This window comes from Antrostomus carolinensis, unplaced genomic scaffold, assembly GCF_000700745.2.
Source record: "Antrostomus carolinensis isolate BGI_N321 unplaced genomic scaffold, ASM70074v2 scaffold5064, whole genome shotgun sequence".
In the NCBI taxonomy this organism is placed as follows: Eukaryota; Metazoa; Chordata; class Aves; order Caprimulgiformes; family Caprimulgidae; genus Antrostomus; species Antrostomus carolinensis.
In genome coordinates this window covers 75,921-92,971 of record NW_010311272.1, presented here as the reverse complement: position 1 = coordinate 92,971, position 17,051 = coordinate 75,921, and the positions used below count along the sequence as shown (strand labels likewise).

The following is a 17,051-nucleotide window of genomic DNA, read 5'->3' as shown; positions in this document are numbered from 1 at the left end:
ACCATTTCCATCGCTCTCCTCTTCCCACCTAGTTCCTGAATCCACCTGTTGTCTCCTGTTAATGATTCCATATTATCGTGTATTTCTATGATCATGACTTTTGCTCACCAAAACTGGAATCCTGCTCTAGTTTTAGAGCTGTTACACACAATCAGACCGGAAACAGTAAGCTATAAGTGTCGCAGTTGCAATGTTTTTCATCCTTATCTGAGTAAGACTAGAAATTACTTCCCAAGGAGCTGTAAAGGGTAATAAATGTTGCATTGATGGTGTGCAAACTGGTGTTGCCAAAAGTCTCACTTGCAGTAGCATCAAGGGAAACAAACGTATCCCAACTGTAGTCTCTGGGAGATTCAAATATTTCCAGGGTTGATTTTGTCTTGCCATCTCCAAATACCAAAATTTTCCTCCAAACAATTTTTTGAAGGGAACAAAACCCCTTAGGCACTAATTAAAATATTAAATTTTCTTGCACCGATGCATTGTATCTGATTTGATGTGTTGAAAGGATCCTTTTTCCTCTCCACACTTTCAAAAGAGAGGCATGGGCTTGCTCCTCTGGGAAAGTGAAGAGAACATTTTCCTGCAGAAAGTATTTTGTCAGCTTTTAAAAAGGTTTTCTTTCTTGACCAAAGTTAGTTGGGGGAGATTTTAACAACAATGTCACTCAATCCTCCATAAAATAGGTTAAATGACCTTGTAGGCAGTGGCCAGGATCCAATTTTATGTGACTACTCAATGGCTAGTGCTGTTGCTAGAGTTACAACTTTCATAAATAATGGTCTTATTTTTTCCAGGTGCAGATGGGGGTTGTAGATGGCCGAGTTCTACCTTTCACTATGAATCACAGCATCTACTACTCTGCTTTACTGCGAATAGACATAGACAGATGTTAACATACCTTCACATTTGCTGATACAAATATTTTTATTATTTTTTTTCAAGACACCTCCAGGCATCACAGCTTTGGCATCAGTTCTAAACCACTCTGAAAAGCTGTGGAAATTTTCTTCTCCTGTAACATTTTAAAATCATTTTGCTTGGGCGATGTGCCAGGCAGAAAATTATTTAATCACAGAACAGACATAGAAAGAGCACTTGCAATAACAGCTCTCAAAATATAGAGGATATTTCTTAATTTATAAACATTTAAAGAGAACAATACAAGAGACAATTTATTTATTATTTTTTAAGGTCAGGAGTGTTCTCTACATCCATTTGCCACAATCTCTCCTACACATCCATGCAAAACATATCTGCAATTAGTTAATTTAGCTCTCAAGACAAGTCCAGTGTAGCATCTATTATTAGTGGATTTGTCTCTGTAAAAGAACAGCCTGGAGACTGAGTTCCTCATGTGCAAAGGGAGTCCTGCTCAGTGAGCCAAACACAAATTTCACTACAAGGCTTAAATATATTTTCCTTCTCCCAAGTTATTTCCACGATCGTTTTTAATTTCCTTTCTTATTTTAATACCTATTTTGTTCCAACAATAAGTGGAAATTTTAATAATAAGAAATTTGTTTTCCTGCTTTACTGAGACTTGATTCTTTTCTGTATTATGAGTTGGGTAATTGGTTGTACCTGCTTATGTGTTTGATTTGCACAAGTGAAAATTGGAAAAAAAAATAACTGTAACTTCTAAACACACAAGTTTTCAAGGCAGTAGAGAAAATTGTCTTCTAGGGGAGAAGCAGGGGTAAAAAGAACATATAGTTCTTTTTTAAGGCTAAAAACCCACCAAACCACACCTAAAACCCAGCAAAGTCAAACAGAAAAAAAAAAAAAAAGAAAAAAGTAAAAAGACAGCTTTTTAAAAAAAGGACAAGTCCTGTCTGGGAGAAAAAAAATAGAAAAAAAAACAGAAACTCTGGAAAATTAAATGAAAACCTGAAGTAAGGCCAGATAAAAACACTAAAGCCTCAAAGAACATCTTGCTGAAATAATAAATATGATGCATAAAAGATGTTCCCAAACATATCAGAAGCAAGATGTCTGCTATGTTGAGAAAAGAGATTATGAAGGGATAAAAGAATCACTCAAGGAAGAATGGGTCAGAGCAGAAAAAATAAGTGATTGACTTACACGAGTGTTCAGGAGGCTAATTAGGGAGGTTCCCACTACAATTTAATAAGATGAGTTTCAGAGGCTATCTCCAGTCAGTCAGTCCCAAGAGCAAACGAGTGTAAGAGTTTGTTTGGTTTGGGTAGGAAGTAGAGTTTCTGAGTGCAGTCTTACTGGTTTATAATCTGATGGATTTCAAGAATCTTTCTCTTTCCAAGTTCACCGTTATCCTCCATTCTCACCAAATATCTCCCTTCCTACTATTTTGCTTCCCAATGATTTCCACCCTTTCTGATTTATTTATCACTCATTTCAAAAATGAAGAGTCTAACAATATTTTTTTTAACTCCATGCAGCATATTTTTTTCATAACAAAATGTTTCCCAGTTGAGACTGTAGAGCTAAACTTTTGCAGACAGCTCATCTTTCCAAGTTTTCTTAGACCTTCACATAATTTCTATATCTTATTTTCTCTACATATATTTTCCTAACAATTTTAAAATAAACCCTTCTGCTTATTTTGTATTTAAAGAGTTTGACTTCTTTTGTGAAATCAAAGTTCACCAAGTTTAGTAATCAGTGTGGGGAAAGGAAGCAGTTTACTATCTCTGAGGTATTTATCCTCAGCAATACCCATCACTTGCAGATGGCCTGAGAAATTAAAAGGTTGGGAGGTCTCCTTCAGTGTTGCAGGGCCACAAATCCTAAAAATCTGCAGCTTCTCATCAAGATATAACCAGACACACCAGCATTTATTACTTTGCAACAGCAATAGCATGATCCTCACAGTGTAGGATCTGGTCCTGACTTCTCATTTGCAGAGATAAAGCCAGAAATACTGAGAAAACTTACAGGGTCATTTCTCTTAAGAAGTTTAGGCCAAACACATCCTGTGAAGTTAACAATGTATATTTCAGTAAAAAATGGATGGAGTTGACTTACTGGAGTAAGAGCTGTGCTGTAGGAATGCCAGATCATCCCTAACTGATACAAGTCATTGAGTCTCCAGGGCTGTTTTGCCACTCTTTCAGCATCATGAGAATTTAAGGACCTGAGCCTCAGCTGTTTTACATTTATGCAGCACCAATGAACCAACCAACAGTTCCTAGCTGACATATCTCTGTAGGCATCTACACACTTGACTTGCTGCCACACAAGCTATCACTCCCCACAAATAGCACAGCAGCCAGTTGCAGTCCATCAGTCAGCTGAGCCTGGGCATGACACTCACCTGCACACAAGAGCAGGCTCACAGCTAGGGTCTGCTTTTGGATCCCAGTGGGTTTTTTTAGATAAAGGACAGAAGTTAAAATAAAAGTGATAGTAAGAGGCATATAATTTAGAAACAAAACCTGTTATGCTGTAGTAATTGAACTGACAACGTTGGTAGGATTGATAAACAAAGATCAAGCATCATATGTCTTCCAGGTGGTGGTTTTGATCATGCCTTCAGTAACATTTTAATCAACAGGAGCTGAGATTTTATTTACCACTTACGGTTGGTGAGATCTTTTCATAGCCTCCTTTGCAATTCTATAATTTAATTTGTCTGGATTGCTAAATGGAATGAATTGGCTGATTGTCTTCATCACAAGGACATTTCCTGACATACACAAAGCATGCAGTCTGATTTGAGAACGTGCAAGGTTGTAAAACAGACCTGGGTGCTGAATGGGATCTCACCAGAAACAGGAATGCACAGTCACAGCTTTAAAAAAGAGTAAACAGAGCTATTATTCTGCATTTCCAGGATATGTATTGTAATATTAAGCCTAATGCTGCTGTTAAAGACAGCTGCAAGGACATTTCCTGCCAGCTGTTTGCTAGAAAAGTCAGCTCTTAAGGGGTTCGGTGGACATATAAAAATGATTCCATTGACTCTGATTTTAATATTCCAGTCTTAGAAATGAGTCACCTGGCTGAGGACAGCTGGTAATGGTGAAGACATCTGCATATGGCTTCACACCAAGGTGACACAAGAAAGATCGATTTCTCTGGACCAAAGAGGAGAGCAATTGTCATCAGCCTGGCTCATGGGTGATGAATTATTAATATGGACAAATCCTGGCCATGTCATTCACACGGGAAGTGACATCAAGCTTACTTGCATGAGCAAAACAAACAGAATATAATGGTAGATGAGAGAAGGATTATTTTCTTTATGACTCAGGCTCAGGGTCTGCCAGCTTTGAAAAAAAAAAAGGGAGGGTACACAGATTTTTTTCAATTTGAGGAAAAGCACTGCAAGGCCCAGTAGCTTCAGGTGTTTAACTTCTATTTTTATAGTCAGCTCTACTTAGAAGCTGTAAAATATCTTCACACAATATGAGATATATACAAACTGATTAAGAGATATTAAGCTATACTTTGCCTAAATACCAAGATGAATGCAAGGAAGAAATTTTTTATGATGAAAGTGTTGAAACACTGGCACAGGCTTCCCAGAGAGGTGGTAGAAGCCCCATCCCTGGAAACACTCAAGGTCAGGTTGGATGGGGCTCTGAGTAACCTGACCTGGTTGAAGATGTCCCTGTTCACAGCAGAGGGGTTGGACTAGATGCCCTTGAAAGGTCCCTTCCAACCCAAATCATTTGATGATTCTACGATCAGTGACCGTGCTTCTGCAGACTGTTGGCACAACTGGGTGGGAAACTGAGGGTATTATTTTAATTAAAAATTAAAATTAAAATTCAAACAGAAATATAGGACAAAATTATTGTGCTTTAGAGTTTTCCTTGAAGAGTGTAAATCAGCCATGAGGCCAGTGATTAAAATATGAAGCTGTTTTGAGGGAGAAAACAAATAACTTCAGCCTAGCAGAGCTAGGATCCCTCTAGACCCCAAAAGGAGGAAGGCTCCCCTCTCTTTCTCTCTCTTTCCAAGGGCAATACAGACCAAGGGCCTAATCCAGTGGACTAAACCAGGTCCCTGATATGTATTTCCCTTGCTCCAGTAGACAGTGATTTTTTATTTTTATTAAAACAAAAAATGAAAACTGAAAAGAAGGAGAAAGTCATGAGCTGGTTCTTAATTCTGAGCTTTCAAATGGGATATACAAAAATGGCAAAGCAGTGAGTTAAGATTATTTTTTTTTTTCAACTTGGGCTTCCTCCACTCTGGAAGGTTGTTGTTGCATAAGGACCTGCAAACTTGCACAGTGACCCTGACATGTACTTCTCTGCTGAAACATCAAGAATCCACCCCTGAGGGATTTCAAATCCATCCCGTTTCTAGGCTAATTTTCAGTAGAACTAACCAGTTCAATATTTTTCATCTTTTACATCTCTCAAAGCAATTCATTTGCTCCTACTAATAAGATTATTTTTTTTTGCAAGACTTTGACACTGAATAATTGAAGGGAAAAAATTTAAATTATTTCTTTGTGAATGTAACATTATTATGTCCCCCCCCCTTATCAATAAGCACTGCAAAAGCTGACATTTGCTTGAAATAATGGCACAACAACATTGACCCAAACTATATGTTTGTTCTAAATATTGGGACAGTTCCTCATCTTCTGTGGCCTCATCTATCAGTGAAAAAGCACTGATTTACCCCAATAGAGTGCCTGCTCCAGTAAAATCATCCACGTTCATCAGCTCTCACAGCTTCCCTCTTTCTTCCAGCTCCAAACCTCCATTTTTATTATTCTCTTCAGCATGTGGGAAGCCACACAGCAGCTGACTGCCTTGACCTTGCTTTTGAGCCAAAATCAACACATCAAGAAAGCAGTTCAATAGGGCAGTATCTCCACTCTAGACTGATGGCCAGAACATCTACTCTTGCTATTAAAGAGCTATTGACTGCTCAACAGAAAGGCTGCTAGAGGCCAGCAGTGTGATCTACCATACATCCAGACTCCCATTTCCACCTCCTACACTACTTCATGCTGTGAGATGCTTATGCAAAGACATTTCTGAAGAACTGCAATGTATGACTGACTCTTAGCAATTTAGGGTGATAACAAGGGACCCAGCTTCTGCCGCTGCTTCCTGTGGCTCTTTTGTTTTGCCTTTCACATTTGTACAAAGATATAACTCACCTAAAAAGTGTTATGTTCTCTAAAAACATAGTGCATGTACTGGCTCCTCAGTCTGATGTGCTGAATGGTGTTATTGCATAAGAGATTTAGGGCAGCAAGCAGCAGGTGAGAGGCACTGCATTTATGTTTTAATTAGCTCGTGCTAGGAGGTTCTTCAGAGGTAGGTTTTCTAATGCTTAATTAATATTTGTCCACCTACATTATTAAAATCTTACTTGTGTCCTTCTGTTTCAAGGACTTTTTGTGCCTCCTGAAAACTGTATTGCTAAGGCTGCATATAAATAATTATTCTGAAGTAATCCCAAGTGATAATTTTATAAATCTGTTGAGTACCAATTTTAATTACAGAACTTTAGCAATAAAAATGTAAAAGTTTAGGAAAGTATTATTTTAAGGAACAAAAAAAAGAGTCCTCTGGAGCTTTTCTGATTTCACAAATTTTCATAATTTGTGGGCTTTTAAATACGTTTTCAGCAATCACATTCTTTTCTAGAAATAAATTCTCAAAACGTCATGTTCTGGGAAAAAAAAAATCCTACTGTTTTATTAATACCCTGTTCCACATCACACTGATTATGTTAATAAGACTAAATATTTTTGCATAAATACATACATCTGATTTTTTTTTTTTTTTCTACAGAGTGAATACATTATAATCCTGAGACGTTTCTTATTTCTGGAAGTATTAATATATTAAAGGAATATGACAACTTTGAAGTAAGCTAGTGGTATGGGTACATCTGAGGTGCTTCACTAACATACACAGAAGTGTGTTGTGCAGAACCTTCCAATAAGGCAAAGAAATTGGAAAGCTTTCCTGGAAATGCAGGAATTTGGCAAAGGGTTTCTAATGATTTTCCTGTATTGATTTATTCTCATTCATTTGCCAGTGCTGGGGAGATATAAGTACCATGAAACTATTTAACGTTTGATTGCTTGTTTGCTCCTGGAGGATTCATGTACCTGCCAGTGCCAGTCCGGACCGTGCTGGCAGCTCAATGAACAAAAAGAGGGATTCTGGTAGAAATAGATTTACTTTTCTGCAGCAAGACGCTTATCAGGACTGACAGGCATGCAATACTGAGGTGGCTCATGCTCCACAAAATATATATTTTTCTACTGCAAAGAAGGTGGAACATTAATAAGATATTAATGTTCACTGTGGGTGTCAGCCCCCAGTGCTTTCACACCAGAGTGACTCTCACTCAAGCAGCCAGATTCACCGAACCCAGTGAGGTTGCTTTACTAGGACTGAAATCCATGCAAGTAAAAACTCCCTTTGAAATTGTTAAGTCCTTCCAATTCTGATTCACATGGGTAAAAAGAGTTTGCAAGATTTTGCCCTTATTTTAATTGCCAAAAGATCTCAGTGGTTTGGGTATTTTTTTCCCATTAGAGACTTACTACAGAATTTCAAAGGCAACATCTTTAGAACGTGTTTTCTTGTCACTTTTAAATCAGAGAGAGTAGAGTTACAAATCCTGAAATGGATGCTTGAACACTTGAATAGTTTTAAATTAAAAAGAATGGATACCTGGCAGACATCCTACCCCAGTTTACTCACAATATAGATTTTATTATCCCAGTGTCATTGATCGTGATTGTAGCTGAGCAATAGTCATAAATCAGAAAACAGTCTTATGTTGATGACTGAGCCACTGAAAATGCATTTTTTTCATGACTAATTTATTTTAGAAAGGGAGACAATGCTATTTATGTCATGTAAATGACTTAGAAAAATAATTCAAATTACATTGGACATTTATGAACTCGTTATGATAATGGAAATCTTGAATAACTTGTAAGAGAGTTCTGCAAGTTCCATTTATGTTTGGCATGATGATAAACTTCATAGCAATCTCTTGATCATTCCCTTCCTTTTTAATGAAATTCATCATATACAGATGCAGTACTAAACCATTAAGATGCAATGGAATTTTAATTATTTTACAGAGAACAAAATTGCTTAATTTATACCTTTTTATCATTGTAAGAGAATTAGACGTACTGGATTCTTTATCCATTAAACCAACCTCTAGAGCTCTGTCTCTAAAATAGATCACTCAATTAAATAGACTTACCTTTCTTATAAAAAATGAGTCTCCATTTTTGTAATAATCTATTTTTTTTTTTCCTGCTGCAAACTAGAGATTCTAAGCAATCACAATGCACAACATAAAAGTAAGGATGGCTTTGCTATAATATGCAGTATTTAGTTCCAAATATTTATCAACTGGGAACACCCAGCGATCTGAATCTACATGCAGTTAACACGTCTGGTGGTTTCTGTAGCTTCTGTTTCCTCCCCACCCTCTCAAATGGCAAACCAAGACTTGATCAAACAGCACCCTGAACACATTCAGCCCAAGGAAAAAGGCACAGCGGTAAATTACCTTAAATTCAGTTTCAATGTTGGCTAGTCTGGCCAGTTCATTGCTTAGCTCTAGAGCAGTAAGGACAGGGTCTTCACTGGAAAGAGACAAATAAGCAGCACTGGCTAATCCTTTGTAGGCATTCATTCTCGATCGAGAGTGACTAAAGGAATCTTTCCTCTGCTTCTCAAGACATTCATTGCACTTGCAAAAATAGTCATGAGGCCTCTCAATCCGCGCGCCTTTTAGGAGTAAGATGTGAACAATTTCATACTCCTGGCAGTGGGCAGCAAGTATGATAGGGGTAATGTCATGGGAGAACCGAGTTCCATCTTCATCATAGGCGTAAAAGTCATCATCTCTCAGTTCCTGTTCGAGGGGGCTGAGTGTGAGACGCTGGCCTTGTGCAAAGGCTGGGTGGTTCAATATTGCTTCTACAATGCGCACATATCCTTTGCTGATCGCTAACAAAAGCGCATCTCCAACTCGAGCGAGATTCTCCTTTTTGAGGAGGAGCTCTGTCACTTCCAGGTGCTCATTCCCAACAGCTAACTGTAGGGCATTTTGTCCCATATAATCGACGCAGTTAAAGTTCAAGGTTTTGGATTCCTCCAGCATTTTTCGCACAACGGGTATGTTGCCATATTCTGCAGAATCGAGAAAGCGTTCCTCTTCTGCAGTCAGGCTGGTGCCTTTCTCATTGAACATGTAGGCTGGGCCCCGGATGGCCTGTCTCCGGCCCTTCTCCCGAAGGGTTGTGTGCCTTCGATGCATGTTTTTAGAATTGTTGTTTCTCAACCTGCAGAAAAACAGAAAGGAAAGTTGGTTATATTCTTGGAGATTCATAATCTCACATAACCTGCAATAAGGTTAGAAATGTCTCATTATGATCAGACTTTGCTAGCTTTTGATGATCTGGGCCAACTGCTTAAAATGTTTTAGGACACATGTGGAATAAAGAAAAATAGTTTTCTGAACAACAAACAAGTTCTCTTTGTTGTTGTACACTCTTCTGGATTGCAACAAGGGTATGGAGCATATTCTTAACCTGAGAAATAACCACAAAAATGTGTGAACACATTTTTTCCCATTTTTATTGTTTAGAACTTCATTATACAGTATTTAGGAATGATATCCACAACATAACACTTCTCCTAATTACTTTTCTTGAGTTTTATCCTTGAGGGCCCAAGGCAAGCTAAAGAAAATTAGCATGACTCCATATATCAATAGACCTTGGATCAGGCCAATAAACTATGTTCCATAAAGTTAAAAAGCATGCTTCTAATCTTAAACACACAGTCACAAGGATAAATATATTACATATTCTGCTGAGATTCAGCTGGTACAAGCAAACCACCTATTCATTCACTGCTCTTTTCGTGCTATATAATACCACTTTTCTGTTACCTGATCTAGAGCAGTTTAATGAAATGACTGCCTAATTTTTCTCACTGAAATACAGTTGGCAGCTGCTCTAAATACAAGTACCCAAATCCAGGGATCAGTCTTGAAAAGCACAGGGATGTCTCCTGATTTAGAGTGACATCACTCTCCGGTATCTTTCAGAGGGCTACTGCAGAAAGACAAGAATGCAGGCATCTGACTACAAACAGAGGGCAGATCAGAAAGGGTCATTAGTTCCCCCACTGATTATGTGGCTGAAGTGCCTTCACGTGGAGTTGGTGAGCTGGAGACAAACTGGTCTTATTTTACCTTCTCTGGAAACTCCAAGGAAAACTATGCTACGTGCAACTGGGCTGAAGGGAAGTAAACACCTCATTGTACAAAATTAACTGTAATCCTAAATCTATGTGTCTTCTTGAAACATTTACACTTCACATTCAGTGCCATCTCGATGTTGAGTTGGGGTTTTTTTTATTTTCATTTTACTGCAGTAACATCTCAACAAAATCATAGTCCCTCTTTTAGAGTCTAAACACGTGGAGTTAATTGCCATCCTAAACCCACAGAATGTGCAGCCTGCATAAAAAGGTAAAAATAACACCTCTTTCACAAAAAGCATTTGCACTCAGTCCAATAGCAGGTCCTAAATCACTTGGGTAAAATTTGCAGGAGCTTCTAAGCTGTAGTGGGCAGATGTAACAAATAAGCAGGTGTTAACGCTCAGTGGGTGGCAAAGGTTCAACTTTCCACGCTCCATCTGTTCTCCAAGTCAGTTTTGACCTTCAGTCAATGAAAAGTTCGTGTGTTGCTCTGAAAAAATACTACTAGAGTTTTAAAGTGTTGTGAATGGTGAAAGAGAAAGGTGACAGGAGACAAAGTGGAGTAGATATATTGTCTTCAATAATATGTTCTTTGGGAGAAGAGAAGGGTAAGGCAATCAAGCAAAAACCTGGGAAAACACAGATGGTATCAGAAATACCCAAAACATTTCAAGTGCCAGGACAAAGAAATTCTCAAGGTATCTGTTCTTATGGAACTAATATATTTATATATATACATCTATGATTTCAATTCATCACTTTTTTACTGATCTACAACAGAAAGCTAGTACTGAAGAGTTTTAAACAAATTTTAGAGCAAATTTTTAACAGTTACATTAAAATTTAAACAAATCCTTTTAAACAAATTTTAGAGCAAATTTTTAACAGCTACATTAAAATTTAAACAAATCCTAAGAAAGTGATTTTGTGACCATACAAAGTAGAAAACAAGATTCATATTTAAGAATCACTCCCCCTAAGCTTTGATGCATCAGTTTAACAACTTAATAAAAGCTGGAAGAAACTGAACATATGATCCCATGCTCAGCTGAGAGATAAAGCACTATATCAATCTTAAAACTAATCCCTTCCAGTGTGGTTGAAAGTTGAAGAAGCACACTGAGGTGAGGGACATAATAACAATGAAGTACATACGATTAAGTAAATTAATTTGCAAGACTGCATGATATTTCCTATAAGATAAAACAATAACAGCTAAAAAAATATACTATTAACATATTTAACACTGACAGGGAGACAGAGGTCTCTAAAGCAGCAAAATGCCTGGGGTAAAACTGGGGCCCCTTTGAAGTCAACAGTGCAAGTTCCATTGATTTCAGTGGATTCCAAATTTTGCAAACACATATGCATGTGCACGCACACACACACCATGTCCCTAGCAATTAGCTTTCATCTCAGAAGCAGTCCCGGTGAGGCCAAGAGGACTAACGTGCTTAAAATGAAATATTAACCATATGCAAAAGTGCTTATCTAAAGTGAAGCCCACGTCCTTAGCTATTCAGGACAACACTGAAGTTTTAAACCTGCACTGGAGTCTTACTGAGTTCATGTGAGGACTACACATACAAAGAAACACTTCTGAAGTGTGACTTTGTTAAATGGGGACTTATAGTGACAGAAAACACTTTACACAATTACAGTCTTGGGATTTCTTGGATGTTAAATTAAACTTCTTAAAACGTTAAGCAACCTGAAAGGATGAGCTGGTGATGTCTTAAGCAGCTGTAGCTGGAATCAAGTGGAAACTGATCCACCTCCAGTAGCTGCTCAGTGATGACCCATGAGTGTGGCAGGATTGCACACGCCTAAATATTTTAGGGCAGATAATTGCAATAACTGCTTCAAGCTGGAGGAATTCCACTGAGCTTTTCTGATGTTCAAAACCCATATATTTTTATGTTCTAAAAATATGAATGGTATGGTAAGATATTTGGCAACCTTACATTTGTTGTAATATTTAATGGTCAGTACTGGAAGCAGTTCAGAAATATGGAACATTTCCAGCAGTGAGGAATCGATTAGATATTTTCCTGGTGTCCAAGTATAATTCTTGATAATTTGTCTTTTTTTTCTTAGAAAGCATTTCTCTCCTGATATATTATTACCTCTAGATGAGAATCCATGTAAATGGGACAGATAATCTTACAATTATACCCAAATCAAACATAAAACTACATAAAATATTACCATTTGCCCAGTTCTAAGATTTTTGCCTAAGAAAGGAGGTTAGAATTTGGCCTCAAGCTAATTCACTCTGATTTATTGTACATGTAATAACATGCCAAAAAAAAAAGGACCTTCATTTCACTTTCTTCAATTCAGAGAGAGCCCTGGTTTCATAAACTGTTTCTAGCAACAGAAAAACAGGAACCAGAAAAGCAAACCTGCCCTCTGAAAAGATAATTACTGTACAACATTTGTCTTACAGTAAATGTTCATCAGGGATGTCCCTACAGCACAGAGTTGATCTCCACTGCCTTCAGGTGAGGTCAAGAGCACCATAATTCAGAAGGCTTCACCTCAGATGAATTATGACCCCTAGTCTTGCTCACAATCGGAGAAGACCAGTATCTCTGCTATTGTACTTTATCATCTTTATAGAGAACAGATGAATAAAAAATTATACTTTTAACTTTCAATAATTTCACAAGAAATACTCAGCTATGAACTCCTGTCTGAAAAGAAAGTCCTAATTACTTTTGACCTGAGCACTGAATTATGATAAAAAAGTGGTAGTGCAAGGAGTAAAATACGCAGCAGTTGAAGATCTTGAAGACTGAAACCTACTGTGATGTCAGGACTGTACTCAGCACCTTTTTCTAGTCTACTTCTCAGTTACGTGCAGGCAGTTTTAGAACTAATCATATTTACTGAGCTTGTGTAATGTGCCCTCTTAAAACAAAGTAATTGTAACTTGATTGCATTTATCTTACCATTTTTGTTCAAAGGTGCTTTGCATTTAAATGACTCTGTATTTGCATGTTTAATTGAGGCACTGATCAAACTCATCAAGCACTGCAATTAAATATTGTGTTTTTTTCTAGGGAAGAATGCCGATGTATGCAGTGTTGTTGGAGAGAAAATGTTCTGGGAAAAGAAGACCAGAAATTTCAGAGCCTCGGTGCTGCTTGCAGCAAAGTGCATCCAGCCTCACACAGCTGAGGGAGTCATAAGATGCCTGGACTCCTGTAGTGAGTAGAGAAGAGTAGCAGTTTCTGAAAGGTGATTTAGCTCTTAATGAATCATCCTCTTGGAGCACCTCAGCTTCTAATTAAAGTGGTTAAGAGGAGGTCCTTGCAACTTGTACTGACGGTACTAGGTGTGGAGACACTCAACATCTGAAATGGGAACACGGTGTAAGATGAGATTTGTTCTTCATGTGGTGTCACTGCAAACACTGTTGAAGCTGAAGCTCTCTGGTTTTGCAGCCGCACTCTCTTTGCTGCTCTGAGTGCCAGAAATGTAGAGTAAAGGAGACATAGGAAGGAACCTGGTCTGCTTCACATTGAACCTACCCCAGAAAATGTCCTTTCTCCCTGATCCTCCTTTCCACAGTGCTCCAGACTATGGAGGTTCTACACAGGACCTCCTCCTGCTTCTCTAGTCCCACACAAGAACTTACAGAGGGGCAGGGCTACCACCTAGAGCTAAGGCTTGGAGCAAATGTTCAAAGGCCTAAATACCTTAAGAGGCTAAATGGGAGTTTTCACACATGGCTTTGAATCTGCACTTTAAAGCCAGGTAGGACAGGATGAATAGTATCTGCTTGAGTTTTTAAAACATTTGAAGTGTGACTAGGTATTGAAATCGATAGGTATTAGGTATTGTGGCCATTCTGGAATTCTCAGGTGATGTCGACCTTTACTTGTCTTAAAGCCTAAAAATTGAGCAGAACATTTACAAAGGCAGCTTTAGGAACTTATGGCTTCCAACTATGCATTGCCTTTGTGGAGAGAGTGGAGAGAGGATGGCAGGAGTCTCCCTGTGCTCTTTCAACAGTCTCCTTTGTCCAGAAACTACAGAAGAAACTTAGGATAAGTAACTGTTACTATTCCCCACATTAGTTAAAGCAACCGTCAGAGTAGGCTTTGATGAGACATTGACTCTGTCTTCTTGAAAAGGACATTTAAGTTTCTGAAAGCCATTTTGAAAGCATCACTCTTGGTTTTTTTCCTGCTGAGCCCCAGAAGCTGTCAGGTTGACACTTTACTTACTATTTTTCTTTCTACTTACTCCAATATTTCTAAAAAGAATCAGGGTACAGAAAGGTTACAGACTCCCTGAGGTCTCTTTGGAATTGTCATAGTTCTTACACATCAAATGGACCATTTTCCTCTACCGGCCCTTGCTTCCACACAGAAAACCTGATCATCCAATCCATGCTATAAATATGAACAAAAATTAAGGAAATTAAGTTCTACAAGCAGAGACAAATTGATACAGAAATGAATCCATTTAAAAGAGTCAAACTGTTCAGAGCAAAAATAGTAGCATGTTGCATCAATTAGTTAAAAAATTTCGAACATATTTTGTAGCAGACTCCACACTTCATGTCAGGAGCACAGACTGAACACAAACTGCACACATTTATTATCCTATACACAACAGGCTACTCCTGTATTCCATATTACCAGAACTCTCTGATACCCTCTTTTGCTCCAATATCTTAAACAGCCTTCTAAATCTTACCTTAAGTCAAGATGCTATCCTTTAAGTTCAAAGTTTTAAGTATCCTTTTTCACATATTGCTGACTTACTTTACATACAGTCTCAATATCATTTGGGGTGGCTGCTTTTGATTAACAGCAGCTTATTCTAAAGGTTTCTATGCTTTGAAATTCTTAAGTACCATTTTATTTAATCTTAGCATGTCCAAAACACGAATTTAGTACTGTTAGCAACATGGTCCTTCTCCTACAGGAAAAGTTGTATACATATCTAAGGACAATTAATAGAATGTTTTTAGCTCTATTCAGGCAGATATTCATCCACTTGCAAAGTAGTTCTACAAAGCAGTTGCAGGAAGTAATATCCTCTCCCCACAATTCCCACTGCTCATATAAGTAAAAGAAAATTACATTTCAAGGTCACAGTTTGAAAAGAAGCCTCACTCCTTGAGGAAGCACAGGTGCAGTCAGTAAAATCACATCTTTCCAAATGCCTTTAAGAAACAGCAGTGTGATATACATTGAGGAAGACAAACTGTGCCTCTCATGTCATTAAAGGATGCTGAGGAATAATAGACACTAACACTCCCATCCTCTTCTTGTCATGAAGCATAAGGTCTGAGACCAATAACCTAGAAACATTGAAGACAGACCACTAAATCTTGACCGGCACCTAAATTTTCACGTTCTTCCTGATCTCTGTCAGAAAGGAGGCAGCTCTGCCCTGTGATTTGAAAAAAAAAAAAAAGAATTTGGCTTTCTACCACTATCTTTCACAAAACCCCATCCACTGCATCTCAGTTGTTTCCCTCTCCCCCTTCTCATAAACTAATCAACATTTTCTTTCCCATTCCAAAGCAACGTCATGCAGCAACACAAGATTTTTACAGCAGTAGAGACTATAAAATAATCAGCTTGGTTCTTGTATTCAATTTCTTCTTGTTTTAGAATATATATACTAGGATTTTTTTCTTCCTTCCTTGCTTCTCTCCCTTTAATATATGATTGTGAAGATGACTGATTATTACAGTGGTATCATAGAACAAATGTGAGAGAGATAGATCAAAAACAAGACTATTTTTACATTCTCTCCCATTGTCCATTAACATCTTTGTCCACTAAATAAAACAGCCATGATAAGAATGAGTCCTACTTTTTTTTTCTTTTTTTCTTTTTTTCTTTTTTTTTTTTTTTTAATCTGGCTTTGGTCACTAGGAATAATTCACCCTCACTGTTGAAGCATTTCAAAAATCAGGCTCAAATCATACGGAGAACACAACAGAGGAAACCTGTTCATTCATAAAATTTTACTACTGAGAGCAACAAAAGATATTTCTAATTGTGCAAGCAGGGGGCAGTGTAATGCTGATTTCCAACAAACAATTCTGTTAAAAAGAGAAAGAAAAAAGCTCTGAAAGGAACTGTTCATCTCTGTTCTGGCTATATTTCATTTTCCCCTATTGCTGTACCCTTTTCATTGCTCAGTTCATTATTATTTCAAGACAAGAAAAAACGTGGACAGAACTCCTGACAACAGTTAGACCCAGCAAACTGCAACAGGTATGATATAGTTTCCTATATTTACACCTCTCATTTTGCCTCATTCTACCTTGGTCATATTGTTTCCAGGGAAAACAAATCCTTAAAAAATTAACTCAGTTACATACAAGACAAGACAACAGCGTGACTCCAAACCATGTGGCCAGTAAAAAACAACAAGCCCTTTAAAGTACACTGAGACCAAGTATGTTTGCACAAATTCCAAGGGTAGAAAGCCAAACCGATTTCACACGCAGCCACCCACCTCACTCACGCCAGCCCATACTGAGCCTTGTAGGAGACCGAGTCGCACCGAGATGCCTCTATAACCCCAACAAAAGTTCCCAGCACTTCTCAGAGGAGCTGAAAGGAGAGCAGGCTCTGGAAAAGGCAGAGCCCCGCCGCTCCCCGCAGGGACCACAGCTTACATGTGCTCGTCGGGGCCGGGGCCGCTTCACTCCAGAGGTGCGGGGCGCAGCGCTGCGCGGGCGCGGCCCCACATGGCGCTGCCGCTGTCGCTGTCCCTGGTACTGAAGTTCCGCTGTCGTGCTGAAGCGCCGCTGTCCCCGCTGCTGAATCCCCGTTCAGCGCGGCCGGACGGGGCGGGGGCTGTTCGCCG

At 38.4% G+C, this 17,051-nt stretch overlaps 1 protein-coding gene across 1 annotated transcript in view; it reads right to left on the bottom strand.

The window, feature by feature from the left end:
• TRPC7 (transient receptor potential cation channel subfamily C member 7) overlaps positions 1–9,270 on the bottom strand; it is a 69,881-nt gene extending 60,611 nt beyond the window's left edge. The window contains exon 1 of the mRNA XM_010166677.1: positions 8,500–9,270. Coding sequence (XP_010164979.1) covers positions 8,500–9,252 — 753 coding nt within the window. The 5' untranslated portion in view covers positions 9,253–9,270. The remainder of the gene's footprint in view (positions 1–8,499) is intronic.
• Between the last annotated feature and the right edge of the window lie 7,781 nt (positions 9,271–17,051).